The 20,533-nt window shown below is 32.7% G+C and overlaps 2 protein-coding genes across 2 annotated transcripts; both read left to right on the plus strand.

Moving 5' to 3' along the window:
* Window positions 1-6,403: 6,403 nt before the first annotated feature.
* On the plus strand, window positions 6,404-13,038 carry LOC139500488 (uncharacterized). Its single transcript, XM_071289227.1, has 5 exons — window positions 6,404-6,407; window positions 7,074-7,325; window positions 7,902-8,132; window positions 11,185-11,436; window positions 12,479-13,038. The coding sequence occupies exons 1-5, from the start codon at window positions 6,404-6,406 to the stop codon at window positions 12,859-12,861; spliced, it is 1,122 nt and encodes a 373-aa protein (XP_071145328.1). The 3' UTR covers window positions 12,862-13,038.
* A 1,825-nt stretch (window positions 13,039-14,863) lies between these two features.
* LOC139500489 (uncharacterized) lies at window positions 14,864-17,484 on the plus strand. The gene is made up of 2 exons (XM_071289228.1): window positions 14,864-15,025; window positions 15,523-17,484. Exons 1-2 carry the CDS (start codon window positions 15,011-15,013, stop codon window positions 17,482-17,484), a joined length of 1,977 nt encoding a protein of 658 aa, XP_071145329.1. The 5' UTR covers window positions 14,864-15,010.
* The last annotated feature ends 3,049 nt before the right edge of the window (window positions 17,485-20,533 follow it).

Raw genomic sequence — 20,533 nt, forward strand, 5'->3', positions numbered from 1 at the left:
TTCACTTTATTATTGAAACATTCAGCCATGGAATTCCGGTATTTAAATATCCGTACATCAGCTTATTTTGCTATTTACAATGCTACTTCAGAATGACTGAGACTGAGATGTAAAAGTAAAAAAGTCAGCTTAAACGCTCACAAAATTGTAAAATCATGGTGCGTTATTAATAAGCCGGTTCCAAATTTAATCAACAGTAATTTAACGACATTCAATTCTGAAAAACAGACTAACAAGGGAATCGGTTGAACCTCAAAAGCTGTTCGTCGACAGTTGTTTATACATAATTTTGTGTCAACCGGGAACCTTTGTTAATGGTATGATTTAGCTTAATTTTTATTGGATACGACGACCTTCTATTGGTAGATCACTTATTTGTCCTTTAGTCTTTCATAGATAGTTAGTCTCACAAATTCATCCCCGATATTCTATATAATTACCACTTTTGAATTATTTAGTAAATTAGCAACCTGTATAGTGCGTGGTGAATATCTATACTAACTGGGATATTTCTAAAGTGTTTAGTTCACGACAGATCTGAAATATACAGATTATGAGAATAAATACAAATTTACATATAAATGCATATAAATATTTCATTTTGTGGCAAATTATCTATATCATGTTTAATTACACTATTGCAAATAAATAAAAACAGTTAAATGACAACTCTGAATGTAAACAATTTGTTAATCAATACTAATGACAATTAATCACTAAAGTAAGTTGACCATTCGACTATATACAATACTATACAACATTGAATTTTAATTACACGAGAAGAACTTTTAAAAGCTGTTAAAAAGGCGAAGAATAATAAATCGCCTGGGGCAGATCAAATCATTAATGAATACAGTGCTTCATCTCTAGACAGTATGATTGATATATACACACAATTGTTTAATCTTATTTTTGATACGGGTATATTGCCGGGAGCCTGGCTTATTGGTAATCTATCTATCTATCTGTATATATCTTCTGCCAATTAAGACACACCTCCTGGAACCCGGAGTACGGTATATAAGAAATGTTACACTGAATATCCTCCACCAATATTTACAGTAGATCCGTAAGAATTTAGACACTGATAAAAGTTCTTTATCCACACAAAAAAACTTGTGTATGATTTAAAATCTAAAATTTATATTGTAAAATTGAATTTTAGATATTTATACATTGCATAGAGGTGATCTGACAGCACTATTAAAATGTCTTATATTTAATGCCGCATTTTCTATTCTTCTTCTTAGGCATAATGTTCAATAATTCATATCGCTTATGGTGCAGTCTGTATATAAGATGTCTGCACAGCGGTTCTAAATGAATGTTAATGTCATTAGTAAGCTCTAAATGTGCCGAGGTGATACAGTAGGCATAAGGATTCACTACGACAGTGAGAAGATCTACTTCTACAGCCAGATTATATTTAGCAAATAGCAAGCTACAAGTGTTGGTGATCTTTTCAAGAATATCTTTACGTACATATTCAAGCCGGGTACAGCCTAGCAGAAAATGAGCAAGTGTCTCTTCACTACATTTGCATAGCATACAGACAACATCTATTTTGTTCTGATTAAAAGCGGCTCTATTTGTTTGGAGAATGTATGTGCCAGTTGCAATTTTTAATCGAACTGGTATCTTTGCAATATCTCTGATGTTTGCATCTACAGTTCCTGCTATAGGATGACATTGTCGTATCTTATAAATCATTTCCAGATATGACAGTGTTGAATATAACTTAGATTCATCGTTAATGCGTTTTTCCCAATAGCTATTAACCTTTGTTGATATGAATTTTTTCCATAAAAATTTGGATAATGGAGTAATAATAAAACTGTAAGGATCATCAATGTCATATTTCAGGCAAAGCTTTTTTATCTCAATGAACCAACTATTACTATTCATATTTTTAATACTCAGCTGTCTCTCTGCAATTCTCCATTCCATTGATGTATTCCCTGATCTACATATATTGCCAAACAAAGTGAATGCCCTTTTATGAATTTCAGCCTCTGCTGGTAGTTGACCTGATATGAGATATACAGCAGGATCTGCTACATTTGTAGTCAAAGATAGTATTTGCTTCAGCATCTTTTTGTATTGCTTATTGATTAGATCCAGATTTTTACCATTAGGAAGTAGTGTCTCCAATCCGTATAGCATAACTGGAATGATATATGTTTTAACTAAACTGATTGCTGTAACTGGATCTAATCCATTTTCGCCATGTAGGCCAGATGCCATTAAGCTATATAGAGATCTCCTTGCTTTTTTTTAAGGTTTTCTTCAATTGTGGCAGATGCAGAATCTTTAAAAGCTCTCTGAATGCCAATATGTGGGGTTTTGTCAACTACTGGTATCAGCCCAACATTCAAATCGAGATCCATATCGTCAAATAATCTGTTTGATGTTTTAACAGGGAGGATGACACTCTTTGTTGGTTGTAAATGGTACCCTTCACGCTTGCTGTAATCGATATTGACCATGGCTTGTAGGTTGTACGGATTATCGCTTACTAAGGCTATATCGTCGGCACAGGTGGGGGCACAGCATGATATAGACCCAATTTTTCCGCCAAGGTTAGAATCTTCAAGAAGGTTTAGTAGTTGATTTATATATATTTTATATAAGTCGGCGCTTAATGTCCACCTTGTCGTACACCTTGTTCGATATTGAAAGATTCTGAAAGCTGTCCATTCCATTTAATTTTGGTAGTTGCATTTGTATATAGACTATCTATAAGTAGTATTGATTGTTCCGATAGTCCGAGATGGTATAATTTCCGTATCATGTTGGAGTGACGAACCACATCAAAGGCAGACTTTGCATCAAGCATTCCTAGGATAGTTGTTTTCTTTAGATCCTTGTTCTCTCTTTCGAATTCATCTATCATAAGTGTAGCAATAAGTGGAGCAGAATTTTCGGTAAATCCTCGTTGAAGCGGGTTTTGTTGATCTAAAATTTGAGGATTAATACGGAATTTTAGTATGGTTTCAATAATTTTAGATATGGTTGGAGTGATGGTTATTCCTCTATAGTTTTTAGCGTCGAAAATATTTCCTTTATTTTTGAATTTTAAATAATTTTTCACAGTATTGTAATAATTGGAAATTAAGAATCAATGTTAGCAAAACCAAAGTGATGGTTTTTACAAGAGGAAGAATATCCAATAATTTGAAATTTTGTATTGAAAAAGAAGAAATAGAGATAGTTAAACATTATAAATACCTTGGTGTTATTTTTTTCTAGAAATGCATCTTTTTTCGAAACTAGAAAATATTGACGAGACCAAGCAACTAAGGGTATGTATAGTGTTATCAAGAAGACCAGATTGAATCACTTATCGATTGAATGCCAACTAGAAATGTTTGATAAACCTGTTGTACCCATTCTTCTATACGGGGCTGAAATTTGGGGATACGAAAATTTTGATATACTTGAGCGAGTTCATTTGAAATTCTGTAAGCACATTTTAAAATTTAAAAACTCGACTCCAAATTTTATGATTTATGGAGAACTTGGGAGATACCCCATTTCTTTATATGCAAAATTACGAATGATCAATTTTAGGTGTCGCCTTCTTGATAATACAAATGAAAATAAATTATCCTGTATACTATATAAATTACTATACATTAATTATAACAATTATGGTATTGGAAATAAATGGATTTTATGTATTAAGAAAATTTTTGATGAATGTGGCATGTCAAATGTATGGCATTGCCAAGATTATTTTAACAAAAAATGGATAAAATTAAGTATTGAGCAAAAGCTTAATGACCAATTTCGACAAAATTGGTGTGCAGATTTACACCAATCTTCAAAAGGTTTATGTTATAAAATTTTCAAGACTGAATTTAAATTTGAAAAGTATTTGTCGACTTTGCCTTTTAATTTTTTATATACTTTGTGTAAATTTAGATGCGGAAATCATCATTTGCCAGTGGAGACAGGAAGGTGGCAAACTATTCCGAGATCGGAAAGGTCTTGTAATCTCTGTAGCTCTAAATATATTGGCGTTGAATTTCCCTACATTATGTCATGCAATTGTTTTAACATAGAAAGAGAAAAATATTTACCACACTATTGTAACAAATGCAAACATTAGTAAATTTTAAAATGCATTCTCATCTGAAAAAGTTGTAGAACTAGAAAAATTGTGTAGATTTATACGATATATATCATTGAAAGTCTGTCCTCCTGGTTAGAGGAACTGTAATATTATTATAATGTTATTTATTTTCACACATGCGAAACAAAGATATGTATTATATATGAACTGTTATTATCTCTGTAGCTATGTACTAGTTTATGAGAATAAAATCATTCATTCATTCGAAAGTTAATTACAGGTAAATAAGAAAATATAAATTTTGAAATGCAATTAGCAAAGTAAATGAAACTAAATAAAATATTTAAGACAATCATATTTAACCATAGATTAATTAGAAAAAAACCTGAGATGTAAAAAACTAATAATGCTGGCTATGGCTCGTAATGTTGTATCTGGTGTTACTTATTTTGCATTGACGATATAGTTAAAATTACAGTAAAAAGGTGAACTGTTAAACTAGACAGATCCAAATAAAACAACTATTAAGAAAAGTAGTGTGTCCATTAGCCAGTGGTGAGTAAATATAAAAGAACCTACATAGGGTATTTTAATTCATTGGACTTCTCCACTTGTCAAATATATATCATACTGATAAATGAAGGAGATTTCAATATTATCATAAGTCTTGTTTAATTATATCGGTGTTTTTATTTAAATGAAAGAGATTTCAATATTATCATAAGTCTTGTTTAATTATATCGGTGTCTTCATCTTTAGCGGTATATTTTTACATTACAATAAAGCGCGGAGGTTTGGCAAGCCAAATAACCAGGTTCAACCCATAATTTTGTCTTAAAAAGTACTGTGCAAAGTCAGAAATATGGGAGTTATTATCTAATAGTTCGTTTCTATGTATGTTGCATTGTCGTTTGTTTTTTGTTGCACTTGTTCTGTTGTTTCGTTGTTTTTCTCTTATATTTTATGTGTTTCCCTCTGTTTGAGTATGTAACCCGTATTTAGTTTTTTTTCTCAATCGATTTATGACTTTTGAACAGCGGCATACTACTGTTGCCTTTATTTGAATGATACAATATTATAATTATATATAACAATGTTATGGATTCTTACTATCAATATAATTAAGAGTATATTTCACTGAAGAAAAAACAATAACAATGTGCAAACAAAAAAGTAACTTTGTGCGTTTATAATTAACGAATATGACTCTTTTTCTGTCTCAAATTATACTTTATATCTACCGTATCCATACAGTAAATATGTATGTTATTGTTATACAATTAAAATTGATTGTGTCTGCATTCAAAGTTAGCCAATACTTTAAGCTGAACCAAACTGCTTTCTGAAACATGCTTTATATGTTCATGAATTCAATTTTATTTCACGTTTAAATTTAAATTTGTTAAAGGATACGTTTAATGCATTCTTTTGGTAAGTGTGCAAACTAATTGAAATGCTTAAACAATATTGTTGAGAAATCATATCTTACCTTACCCACAATATAGGTTAAAGACCGTATAGGAATAAGTTCTGCTTAGAGACGCACGACAAAGAAAATCAAAAACGCGGTGAAACTATAATTACTATAAGAACGGTAAAGAACCTGACTCGCACAAGCCTTGTCTCTGTAAAATAATTAACCAATGTACAGGATATATAAAGTTATATTTTTTACAAAGAGTAGAATGTGCTTAGTTGGTAGATTGATTGTTTGATTGATTGGTAGTTAACGTTCAGTGGTAAATATTTCATGCATGTTAAGAACGAGTACAACTTAACAGTTAATACAATAGGTAGGTCCTGTATTAGAGAACACCCGGGATGAAGGTCGGGGAAATTTAGTTAGCCACTGGTAAATAAGGGGGAAATTAAATAGAGACTAAATTTGAACATTGCAACAGGCCAACTATGGACCATCGAAAGAACTGTTATAAAAGGTTGTAACGTAAAGAGAGCGTGACACTCTATCTTCACGAGGTATTGAATGTTACGTCCCTAATTGACCGACCGAACTTATACATCCCACACATTCAAACAGAAGCCCCACTTTGGCAAGGGTTTTACTGCCGGTCAGAAGAAGACTTGAAGTAGCCATATTCACCAACCCTTTGGAGTTCAGTTGGTATAGACTTGTATTTTTCGTGTTTCAGTAACACAATTTTTATATTGTAAATATTATTGGCCAAGTTCGATCGTAATCTCAGGAAGCGTATCTGTGCATGTCTAGTTGACAAATATGGTACCACTTTTGTTTAGTTAATATGGAGAGTTTAATAAAAAAGAAATGTGTACGTTTGGAAAATGTGCATTTTCAGAATATGATGCATTATGGGTATTATTTGTAAAGCGTACACCAAAACGTTCTGATTGGTTTACAAAATCATTAACAACGTAATGTTATTTTCATTTTGGTGTAGAAACATCTTTTAGGTTTCCATAAGGCAAGTTGTAACATGCTACAGATTATGTGTGTTTACTCCTAAAATTTAATATGACAGGAATATGACAGTTAATTTTCCTCGGAACTCAGTATTTTTGTGTTGTTTCTTTGACTCCTAAAATTTGAGACTTGAAATAGCTATTGATTTTGTATCTATATATAAACTTAGGAAGAGGTGGTATGATTGCAAATGAAACAGCTTCCTACAAGAGACCAAAATGACACAGAAATTAATAACTATATGTCAGCATACGGCGTACAACAATAAGTAAAACCAATACCGCATAGTCAGCGATAAAAGGCCACAGAATGACGAATGTCAAACAATTAAAACTAACGGCCTAATTTGTGTAAAAAAATGAACCACCACAAATATGTAACACATTAATAAACACCAACCACTAAATAACAGGCATCTGGCTCGGGACCGGCACACACGGAATGTTGGAGGGTTAAGGATGTTTGAACATGCGCCAATCCTCCCCAAACTTGGTTAAGTTTTGTAACAGTTCAACATAAGAACTAGACAAATCAGTTGAAAAGGGTTTCACTCATCAGACAGATACATATCAGAAATACATCTAACAAAAACACAGAGTGGCAGGGTACATCCTGACAACAAAACACACAAAACAGAGTTCTTAGAGTACTCGCAGTTACTGACAGCTAATTCAAAGCCAATAACAAGTAATAAAAAGCATGCATCTAAGACTAAAACATCAATCAGTACACATCCAACATCAAATGGATTAAGTGTACGTTCTACACCTACATGTACGTCAGATGACAACCCAATTGATCAATTCAAAAGTAATGTATATGAAATGTACTAAATTATGCATCATTCCTTTAGACTAAATTTAGATTATATTTCAATATAAAGACAAAAAAGTATAAAACAAGTATAAGATTAGCTTAAATGTGGATGAAATTTCGGAAAACGGAAACTGTTTAAAATGTATAAGATATATGATATACATGATATGAGCCGAACATAGGGATTGCAATATGTTTTCTTATTTATAACAAAAGGCCAGATGAAATTCGAGACATTATACTTATATCATATTAAATCGGTACAATCTAATCTGCTGCCCTATTTTATAACACATATGTAGTTGATCATCTTTCCAATAAGACATTCTAATAATTTTAAATAGCTTTAAATCATATGTCTACAAAGTAGCGCAATGAAGGTGTATATAGTAAGTTTCCAAAATCATTAGTGTATTCAAATAAACTATTCTAATTCCATATATATGTATATTTATTAATTTTTTTATTCATTTATAATTTTTTGTTTGCATAATTATATAATTTAGTTTATGACTTTTCATTTATAACTACGCAGATACACTGTTAAGTAACAACGCTTTTTCTATTCAGAGACTCCAAATATTGCACAGCACAAACAAACACAACAGTCGAGTTTATTTGAAAACCAAAGCAGGTTTATAGCTAACACGGTAGTTGATGGTATTTACAAACAAGACCTTGACGAATTAGATGCACGGTGTTCACATACATCTCTTGAGCTTCAGCCTTGGTGGGCAGTTGACCTCGGAGCTGTTTGCAGTATTCACACCGTAGTAGTCTTTGGGAGAACAGACTGCTGTGGTACGTCTTTTCAAATTAATTCAGGCAAGGCTATTATTGTAATAGGTATAAAAATTAGTTTTCCCGTTTGAATGGTTTTACACTAGTAATTGTGGGGCCCGTTATAGCTTGTTGTTCGGTGTGAGCCAAGGCTCCATGTTGAAGGCCTTACATTGACCTATAATGGTTCATTTTATATATTGTTATTTGGATGGAGAGCTGTCTAATTGACACTCATACAACATCTTCCTATAGCAATCAACATACATACAAGGATTTACAATAGTTGACTCTATACATTTTAATACCCAATTTTTAAACATACCGTGTTTATACGCGCTATAAATGGTCAAACTCACTGTTGTATTAAGCGTTCAGTAACAAATTCGATGTGCTGCGGTTGTGAGCCTCTTTGTGGTATTGAAACAAACATACTTTTGAAGTAAGAACTGAAAAGGTCGTCTGATATTGTTAAATTGTCTTCGCAAGCTTTTAGACTAATTTTGTGACGGTGTATGTTCGTGATTACAGCTGTTGACGGTGCAATTAAAATGAGTTTCGTGAATAAGTCAGATGCGCTTTTCTGGATTAACCTTATCAGGAACGCCCAAATCAAATATATGAAGGTTAGGAATGTATAAATACGTAGAAAAAATTATTAGTTTTAACATTGCCATTAGGCGCAAGGTTTGACTAGCCATAAAACCAGGGTCATCCCACCATTTTTTCTTGAAATATCCTTTACTTAGTCAGGGAATGGCAATTGTTTGTTATCTTATAGTTCGTTTCTGTGTATGTTTGTATTGGCGTTTGTTTTTGTTGCACCTCTGTGTTTTTTATTGTTCCGTTGCTTTCCTTTTATAGTTGATGTGTTTCCCTCGGTTTTAGTTTGTTACCCGGATTTGTTTTCTCTCAGTTGATTGAGAAATGTGAAGTGCAGTATACAACTGATGCCTTCATTTATCTATTTTTGTTCTCGGCTACACAGTTTGATAAAAAAAGTTTTGTTATCCTATTTGCTTGGGAAGACCTTTGAAACGTGTGCTGTAATAATATCAGTAGGACGAGTGGTAAGTGTTGTGGCGATATTTAGATAGGTGCACTGTTATAGTAGATATAATATTTGTGTTAGCCATACAAATTGCTTGCCCTATTTTGGGAGGTCCTAATTTGGCTTCAAAGCATACCAGAGTAACAAACAAAGAAATGACATTCAAAAGAAGAAATTTCAAGACAAACGACCCCCTCCTTTTCCAAAATTAAAAAATCAAAATTCAAGAGGACAGTACAGGTAAAAATATAAGCCCCGAAAGTAGAGTTCTCAGAAAAGTCATTTTTAAAAATGTATTGTGGGTTATTGGTGTTGTTATTAGTAGTTCCCTGGAAGTTTTCTATTAGAGCGAGCAGCAAAAAATTTCAAAATACTAAAACTTTGCTTTAATGATCAATTAATCCCCTACCAATTAAATTAAAGTACAAATATAAGTAAGAACAAATATAAGTAAGAACAAATATAAGTAAGAACAAATATAAGTAAGAACAAATATAAGTAACCATAAATATAAGTAAGAAAAATGTAGGTAAAAACAAATATAAGTAAGTACAAAATTAAAGAAAAAACAATTATAAGTAGTTACAAATATAGGTAAGAACAAATATAAGTAAGAACAAATATAAGTAAGTACAACTATAAGTAACCGTAAATATAAGTAAGTATCATAAGTCAGCACAAATATAGGTAAGTACAAATATAAGTAAGTACAAATATAAGTAAGTACACATATAAGTACAAATGTAAGTAGGAACAAATAGAAGTAAGTACACATATTAGTAGGTACAAATATAAGTAAGTATCATAAGTCAGTACAAATATAGGTAAGTACAAATATAAGTAAGAACAAATATAATTAAGTAAGTACAAATATAAGTAGGAACAAATATAAGTACAAATATAAGTACAAATATAAGTAAGTACAAATATAAATAAGTATAAATGTAAGTAAGAACAAATAAAAGTTAGTACAATTATAAGTACAAATAAACGTTAGAACAAATAAAATTTAGTACAATTAAAAGTACAAATAAACGTTAGAACAAATCTAAGTAAGTACAAATATTATTAGTTACTAGTGTGCTAGTGACCAAATACGGTGCATATGGGGTCAGTAAATTCTATGTGGGATTTACTGACCACATATATACCGTATTACGTCACTAGCACATTATGTAACGAATTTATCTTACCGACTATCTTAACGTGTGAAATTTAGACTAGTGACCTATCAGAATGAGCAAGTCTTCGATACTGTTAGAATTTAATAAGAAACTACTTCCATTGATCCTACAAAAACACATGCAAACATGAACATCTTGTTAGGTTTAAATGTGTTTTATGAATTTATTTCCATCGTACTCATCAATTTCTTCGTCTGTTGAAACCGTTAAGATTTTTCTCAGTACCGTTTTGTTTTTATAAAGGGACGTAGCACCACTACTAACCGTGTATGAAATAAGCCCTGCCTCCCTTCTTACCTATTTTAGAATATAAAGGGACGTAACACCACTACTAACCGTGTATGAGATAAGCCCCGCCTCCCTACTAACCTAACATCAAATATGCACGGTTTGCACGCGGACGCTTCATGACCAATCATATTCCTAGAAATGTATAGGAGGTAAGATAAAAGTAGTTACAAATATAAGTAAGAACAAATATAGACGAGAACAAATAGGTAAGTACAAGTATAAGTAACCATAAATATAAGTAAGTGCGAATATAAGTATGTACAAATATAAGTAAGTGCAAATATAATTATGTACAAATATAAGTAAGTACAAATATAAGTAAATACAAATATAAGTAAGAACAAATATAAGTTAGTTCAAATATAAGTAAGTACAAATACAAATTAGTTCAAATATAAGTGAGAACAAATATAAGTAAGTACAAATATAAGTAAGTACAAATATAAACAAGTACAACGTTTACTCAACTATTCACATTATATATGTATACATACTAATTATTTAGTTATAACAAGAGCATTATCCAAACTATATGGTATATTTTCAGTTGAACGCTTGTCAAACTTCAGCATTGACGCAATACGACCATGCAACAACCATTCTGGATGGTTCGATAATAGTTTAACCACACGTTGTTCTTATCAAGATGAGGCAACAATATATGCAGAACACAGATGTCGCCTGGACACCATTGGTAGATATGTGCGAATACAAATCCACAAGTTGACAGAGGAATATCTAACCTTATGTGAAGTCGAGGTTCATGGAACAATTGTTAACGTATCTGATGACACTAAGTGTATGTTATAATTTAATGTTGGATGTAACACGTCTTCTGATTGGTCTAGCATTTTTTTGCCTAGGAAATAACCAAAAAATGTGTTGCTCACTTTTAAACATCAATACTAACGGTTCCAATTTTTCTGTACCAAATGCGTCTTCCGCCATTTAATGTCTATTATATAAAGCTTGTGTTAAAAGAAATACGAAAATCCAAAAAATGAAAAGCTTATAAAGTAGGAAGAACATAAGTATAGCCAAAAAGCCGGACCACAGAATCAGAGCTTTGCACGAGGAAGATATATTTTGAAACAGCAATTTTTAATAACACAATATCAGTATAATATGGAAATTTCACTTACACGTGCTATTTACAGATATATGACACTTCATAAATAGGATAAAATAAAATAAAAAAAAAAAAAAAACTTTTCAGTGTTTTATTTTTATATTCCTTTTTTCAGATTCCTTACCATTGACATATTGCAGTTAATAAGATTAAAATATGGGTTCTCATTATAGCAATTACTTTAACAAATGTTAACTGTTTACCGTTTCTGATCACGTCACGACAAGTTCCAACGATTGCAAACACAAATTATTGATCTTAATAATAACAATGACAAACAGTTGCGAATCATTTGACTTTATCATAAGATCGATATAGTTATTAATAATTACACTAAAAGGAAATAGTGTTAACATTGCAGCATGTCCCTTGTAGTCAAGGTCGCCATCACTTTTTGTTGATAATTTAAATGCATTTATTTCAATTTAACGTTGATACTAAATTCTGTCACAGCTTTTTGACGAAAATACCAAAAGGAAATACAGTCGAACCGAACCGAGTGTTTGACACAACCGAGTTCGACTGAACGAGGTTCGACTGTATATCCCTACACTGGGCACCAGAGTGTACTATTTACAAGAACATATTGAAAGTTTGAAACCCACAAAAAGGCTTCGTTAACTTATGAACTTCTCACAAACATGTTTTAATATCAAATATGTTCAATCAATATAACAACAGTTATGAATAATATTATCTGTTATTACCATAGCAACAGCTGCTACTTGTGATGAATCAACAAATACCATATCATCATCTTTAACAGGACAGGAAGAACGATCGGTCATAATTCCTCCACAAAATAACACTCGGTGCTTCTGTTCTTGTGAACAAAAACAGCAAACAAACGTAAATACTCATTTGGATGTTCACGCGAATGAAATAACTCCATTAGATATTCTTGTAACCAGAATCAAACAAGAACTAACAATTGATAAGAAAAACACATCTGAATATAAGAGATCTAAAACCTCACAACGAGACACACGTTTGTCGTCCATTTGTATTGGTGTTATTGGCAGTGGTATTATTGCAGTTCCAGTTATATCTATAATCACATGTGATATTATGAACTGGTTTGCTCAGTGGAATTGAGATGTACAAATCTAAACAAAAGGAATGGTTGTTATTGGTATACAGCTGAACTCCAAGAATTTCTGTTATTTGTATAGAACTATTATACAAATGCTATACTGAAATAAACATGTTTTTTGTGTGAATTTTGATTAAGCCTATGTATCACAACATCTGAAATAAATATATAACAGTAAACTACAATTATTAAATTGACAATGCATATAAATGCAATGCATTAAAAAAAAGATATTACTTGCAGCTATACATCAATTTTACAGTGTTCATATTTTACAGTGACAAATAAGTTGAAATTGAACTACTTACAACATGGTCGTACGATGACTCTGTAGTTGTGGTCCACTCCGTTTCATATTCCCACTTAACTTAAGCAAAAAATAAGGGGTAATATAAATAATGATATTTGGCATGTTGTTGTACATATATACGAAATATAACATCTCATTAATGGATATTAGTTGGTCAACCCCTTAGTCATGGTCTTTTGACAATGTATTTTTGAGTCTAGGTCGCCTGTTTAAATACATGGAACCTAGCCTCTAGTAACAAGGTAAGTTACGATTAAAAAAAAAATAGTCAAATATCAAATGCATATTAATACTTTGGTGAATTTTGATTTACGTTGTCATATTCTTTCATGCATTTTCATATACATAAATATCATATGAATTTATTCAACAATGCGACAACCCATCGCCAAAAATAATTAAAAGATATATTATAAGTATAGTTCAATATACAGGTTAATCAATAAAAAATATATAAAAAAAGTGCAAACTGTTATTGAAAAAAAAATTCATGTATTTGTAGAATGATATATATTATATATTTAACACACATTATTTTAGTTGAGAAATAATTGATGCAAGCTAAACTTTATTGTAGTTTTAACATGGGTAGGCATTATATCAAATTCGTGATTATTTTGCCCGAGCGATAGTGTGAGCTACAATAACACGAATATAATGTTTACCCATTTTAAAACTACAATAAAGTATAGCTTGTATCAATTATTTCGATGATTCTGACTAGGACACTTAAGGTACCTTTTATGTCCGATGTGAAGAGCGTATGTGTAGTCTATTCCAGGAACTTTTTTTTTTTTGGTAAACAAGCAAACGACTGGCAATATGATTGTTCAAAGGGAGGAGTTTGAACAGCCGGCATGAACGGTTGTCGTATCTAGGTCACAAATGTCAATTTCGAATTGCAACCCATTACAATGATGATAAATAAATTAGTAACAACAAGTGCATTAATTATGAGTTTGGAAGTGTTTTAAGTTAATGCATATATTTAATGCATGCCAATTTGATTAAAATTCATTATTCTGCAGTAGTCAATATCCGCATGTGCAAACACATTTTATTGGATTTAATGGGTTTATCCACATCGCAGAAGAAACACGTCATGTTAGAATAGTACGTTGTACATGCCATTTCATGAAGCCTAGATTTAATTGCTGCTAGTCTGTATAAGGACGACATCAATTAGTGACGCTAATGCTATTAAGACATGTATTGGATAACTACAAAAGAGACGTCTATTAGAGGGATATATGATTGGTCTTAGAAGTTGACGTCGACTCAAGGAATGAATGTCGATAAGAAACGCACAAGAGACCGGATATCCATCGGAGCGACTATAAATAATTCGTTCATGACGAAATTCCTCAAATCTGAGTCTATGGTCATTTTGTCTAAATCTACACAATGTTTATGTTGGTTTTCATATACACAAAACCGATTATAAAGCGACTATAAGTAATTCGTTGGGTATTATTATTAACAAAATTTTCAAATTCAAAGTTGAGTGTGAAATTAAAATCGTTTTTTTATTCATTTGCTGTGCTCACCATTAGACATGGAATTTCTTGTGCCTTTCCATATCTTGACCAAATCTAATTTGAAGCAAATTTTATAGCATCATCTTAAATTTGTTTTCGTTATATTTTAGCAAATGAAGACATAAAATATCAATTTCTCGGAAAACAATGTATCCTTCAACCCCCCAAGTTCGTCCCACCCGCAAGTTCGTCCACCATCATTGTTTTCATTTATCGCGCATGCGGAAGACCCGTGACGTCACTTACCAGCTGATCAGCGTTCTATATATAGTAAAGAACAACGTGGAAAAGTGAAACCAAAACATGAGATTGAAACAGGTAAATAATCATAAAAATAAAAAAATCTTTGTCAACACCGCCATTTTTACTAATTCCCTTTTCTATCTTTCTTTAAATGGATTTTTTAATAGTAAAACACAGGGGAAATCCCTTCTAAACTGAGTTGCCGATTTGTTTACATTCCAGTGATCATGACTGATGACCTATAAAAGTATGTCAGGCCAAGCATACGTAAAAATCGTATCTTACAAATATGGAAATTTTAATGAATTTTTTGCACAGATTATGAAAAATTCGGGAAAAATGATGAATTATCGCTATAAAATGGCTTCTACTGCCGAATGTGATTTTTTCCACAGCATCACGGTTGCTAAAAAAGCTAAGGCTTTGTCATTTCCAGACCAATATTTACAATAAAGGGCTCAAAATCTAGCTGAGACTTTACACTTTACATACAAAGAAATAGATATACACACATACACAATGCTACAACAAAAAATACAGCAATAAACAAAAGACATCTCATTACATTTCAGGCTAAACCTACCTTCCTCAGACATGATAAAAAGTACAGGTTGTACAGTCCCACGGCTTTGACAAATGCATACATATCAGTAAGGAATAATGAAATGTCACAAAGAAAAGCAGCTCTTCAATTTAATGTCCCAAGGCAAACTCTACGTGATAGAATCACTGGCAAAATAAGTCCAGATTGTGTCACCACTGGAAGGGCACCTGTCTTTTCGCTTGAAGAGGAGGCACGCATTGTGGAACATGTAAAGTCCATGGCTTCATATGGATATGGGTACACTAGACAAGAAGTTACAGATCTAGCTACTGATTTTGCCTACACAATCAAAATAAAACCAAGGAGTGAAGAATTTACCTTGAGATGGTTTGAGGGTTTCATAAAAAGATGGCCAGAACTTAGAGTGGTGAAACCTAGAAGTTTGGAGATTCTTCGTGCAAAATGTGGTTCTGTTGCTAATGTTGAAAAATACTTTGCAAGCTTAACGGAAGTCGTCCTAAAATACAATCTTCAAGATAAACCACATCTCATATTTAATGTTGATGAGAAGGGTATAACACTGAATCACAAACCACCTAATGTTGTATCTGGAATTGAATGTACCACATCATCAGTAACATCTGGAAGGTCTAGTACTACCACCATACTTGGATGTGGCAGTGCCTCAGGATTTGCTGTTCCTCCGTATTTTGTTTTTGAAGGGAAAAGATTGAATAATGAATTGATGAAAGGTGCAACACCTGGTGCTGTTGGTGCAGTATCAGACTCAGGATGGTCCAATACCAACATATTCAGACAATATTTAACAGATCATTTTCTTAAATACATCCCTGGTAGAAACAATGAAAACGTACTTCTTCTCCTCGACGGACATAAATCACATGTAGCAGTTGATATAATTGAATGGGCACAGGAACATCACATCATCATTCACGTCCTACCAGCTCATACCTCACATATTTTACAACCTTTGGATGTTGGATGTTATGGGCCGTTGCAGCGTATTTACGATAATGAATGTCACAAAACCATACGTAAAAACTCCTCAGTAATAACCAAATATAATATATGTGAACTAGCCTGCAAAGCATACCAGAAAGCACTGTGCCCAGAAAACCTTCAGTCGGCATTTAGAAAGACTGGAATATACCCCTTGGATAAGACTGTCATTAACCAAGATCAACTGAAACCATCAGAGGTATTTACAAGAAATGAGGAATGTAAAGAAACTACAGAAACTACAGATGAACCAAAAACAGATGAGATCCAAATGCAAGAAGTCGAATTAGTCGAAGTTGATATGAAAAGAGAAGTAACAGAAGCTGTTGAAAGTGCTGTGACTGTGACTGATGTTGTTGAAGATATGCAAGACCATGATACTGATGTACCACACTTCTTTGCGGAACGAATAAACAAACTAAAAAAAATGAAGTCCGAAAATGACAAGAAAGAAAGAAAAACACTTGGAAAGATTGTCTCTGGTATGCCAATAACTGAAAGTGAGGTAGCAGAAAAGGTTAAACAGCACGTTGAAAACCAAGGAAAAAATAAACCAAGCAACCAGAGTTGTAAGAAAACTGGAAAACAAATTAAAAAGAATACGTCCACTTCTGCTTCATCACTTACATCAGGACCTAGCCACACTAAACTTGGACCTAGCAACATAACTAATAAACCAGGACCTAGTCACAAGTCTCCAAAACCAGGACCTAGTCACATAAACATTGATGATTCCATGGACTTCAGCGATACAGACGATGAAGAAATTCCAGAAGTCGAATTATGCTGTGTGTGTAAACAGTTTACCCCAAAACAAATTAGACTTGGGGTTGGTGTTGAACTTACCAAATGGGTGCAGTGTGACAATTATAGGTGCATGCACTGGACACATCTGAAATATTGTACAGAATTGAGGGTTGTGAGGAGAAATACCCAGTTTTACTGCATGCATTGCAAGGACATGGAATAGACAATTTTGCCAAATTTTCTTGTTATAATTACTTGTTGAAAATTTTATTGTTAATTATTTAATTTTTGTTGATTTTTTTCAATACTTACCCTTTAAAATTAACTTTGAACAAAAAATGCGAAAATGCAATGTGTTTGGCCTAACCTGTGTGACGTAACGAGGTTGTACATCCGGTGGACGAACTTGAGGGGCGAAAGTAGAACAGGCATTGATTTCAAGTAAGTGTTCACTTTTGCATTTCCGTTATACTACGGTCTTCTGTTGATTCTTTTTCATGCCAAAGATTATAATTTTATTAAATCTTTATTACTGCAAATTATCGGGAATATACAGGAAACGTATCTGAAAATGCACCGCGATATTCGTTAGGTGGACGAACTTTGGGGAGTGGAGGATATGTGTATTCTACCAGGTAACATTCTCCCCTGTTTGATATCTTCTTAAAGCTTTTTTCAATTGCTTTATAGTTGAGTTAAGGTTATAAATAATAATAAAAATTCAAAAGGAAAGTCCCTAATCATATGGGAAGCAGTAGCTCAAACACACCAAACGAATGAAAAGCAACTGTCATGTTCCTGACGTGGGGGCTTGTATTTCCTTATATATACAATGGTGGATTAAACCTGAATTTATCGCTAGCTCACTTCTCATTTTTATGACTGTAAATTGACCACTTTCAAGTTATGTCCCTCACCGGAAAAGTTCGTAAATTTTGTGCATCTTTGTTTAACAAGCGTCTTTTGATCGTCTTTGTGCAGGATAAACAAGAACAACTATTTTTGTCGTTAGTACTTAAATATGAAAAAGAAGATGTGGTATGATTGCCTATGAACCAATACTCTAAGAGACAAAATGACACAGAAACTAACAATTATTGGCCACCGTACGACTATCCTCAACTATATATAATACACCGAATTGACAATTTAAAACAATTCAAACGAGAAAACTAACCGTCTTATTTATGTAACACAAATATGTAACACACAAACAAACGACAACCACTGAATTACAGGCTCCTGATTTGGGACAGGCACATACATACAGAATGTGGCGGGGATAAACATGCTAGCTAGATCCCAACCTTCCCCTTAACCAGGGACAGTGGTGTTACAGTACTTCGTTAACATAATAACGAACTATAAAATTCAGTTTAACAAGGCTTAACTCATCAGATGGATAAAAATTCAAATAATAAAAAACCTAGTGGACGTGGCCAGGTACTTATACATCCAACAACAAAAAGACACTAAGTATAGATCTGAGAGTACTCCCAGTTACTGGCAGCTAGTTCAAAGCCAATACCAACTAAAAAGAAATCATGCATCTATGACTAAATTATCAACCAGTACACAGCCAATATCCAATGAATTTAGTGTAAGGACGTCATAAACAGTCACAGAAAACACGACCTTGTGCAATGCCAAGATACAGGAGACCATAGATTGTATATGAATGAATGTGTATATGTATGTAACAATAATATTTAGTTTGCTTTTGATTTACGTATATCAAAATCAGTATTAATACCAATAAAACAATGTTCAATGATCTTATTACAGTGTTGAATTGGTAACCTTTTATAATAAGTTTATTTAAAGGATCGATAAGCTTACCAGGATTGATTCTTAATTTCCGAGCACGGTAAATAACATTTCCTTAAAAATGAGGATGTTCTATCCGTTTGAAATAAGTGTTGTTGAATGTATCAATTAATTTAGACGGGTCTTTAATGAGTTTTTTTTCACAAACTGTGATTCATAACAGTACAAAAACTAGTGGGCTAGTAATGGGCACAATTAGTGCCCATTGAAATACCTACAATATGCCGATAAATTTTGTTGCCGAATCGTACATAAATATTATCAAGGGAAAAATTAACAGCTTCAATCGTCTTATCACACCTCCATTAAGTATATCTATCATAATTACAATTCTCATTAGAGAAGAAGGCTTTAAATGGGTTACAGTAAATATTTTGCATTCAGATTTACCAAACTACCATCTAATTAAAAAGGAACACTTTTGTTTAATAAGAATGTGTGGAAGTGTAGTGTAAAGAGTAGACATTTCAAAACGTGCAACATAATCAGAAGGACTATCGAAAGCACGTAATCTATCTAAAACATCCAAAGATTTTTTTAAACTCCAAAACTAATTACTTCCACTATTTTTATATATTTTATTACAGTAGTTTATGATAACAACGTAGTCATGGGCAAAAACATTACCATCGGCCTAATGTAAAAAAGTCTTCCAAATCTAGATCACCCTCTGGGAGCTTTGGTGACCTTCTTTCACATCTTCATCATCCACTAGGGTTACATTACATAAGAAATATTCTCTTTTCACTGCCAGTTAATTTTCTAAAACGGTTGAGAGATTATGCACTTGACAAAGGAGGCACCAATACATTTTCTGCAATATACAGACTAGTCAGTATTATTTGTGCTGTAGCTCTTTTCCGTCTTTTCAAACCAGTAAGATCGGAACCTTTACATGAGGAAAAGAGGAAATTCTTTCCTGTTGATTTTGCCAATAGAGAATTTGATGCCATCAATATCTGCAACGTACTGCATCACAAGAAGGTAACATCTAAAATTCCTATTTATTTTCAAAATCAGTCTGTTCCTATTGTATCCTACAGTTACACCAACACCATTGCACCTAAAATATTTAACTATAAACAAGCATTGCAGTACCTTGACTTAGAACAATACCTAAAAAAAACCTCCGACATGTGACTGTTCCCACTCGCCTTATAATTACAGCCCCTCTGGTCATGTTATAACTGGGGATCTAAACATAATACAACATGAAAATCTTCGAAAGGTGATTTCTCATGGCCCTAAGTTTAGAGAACCCAAACACATCAATTGGAACCATAACTTCAAAATAATTATTGATTCAATTGAGGACTATGCCAGAGCATGGGCTAAGCGAGAAGAAGTTGAACTTGACACTTTGTCAAAATGGGTTAAAACTATCAGGTCTCTGATAAAACGTCGCATTCAAAAGTTGAAAAACTGTGTGAACGATTGACCAAAGT

Source organism: Mytilus edulis, chromosome 13, assembly GCF_963676685.1.
Source record: "Mytilus edulis chromosome 13, xbMytEdul2.2, whole genome shotgun sequence".
NCBI classification, from domain to species: domain Eukaryota; kingdom Metazoa; phylum Mollusca; class Bivalvia; order Mytilida; family Mytilidae; genus Mytilus; species Mytilus edulis.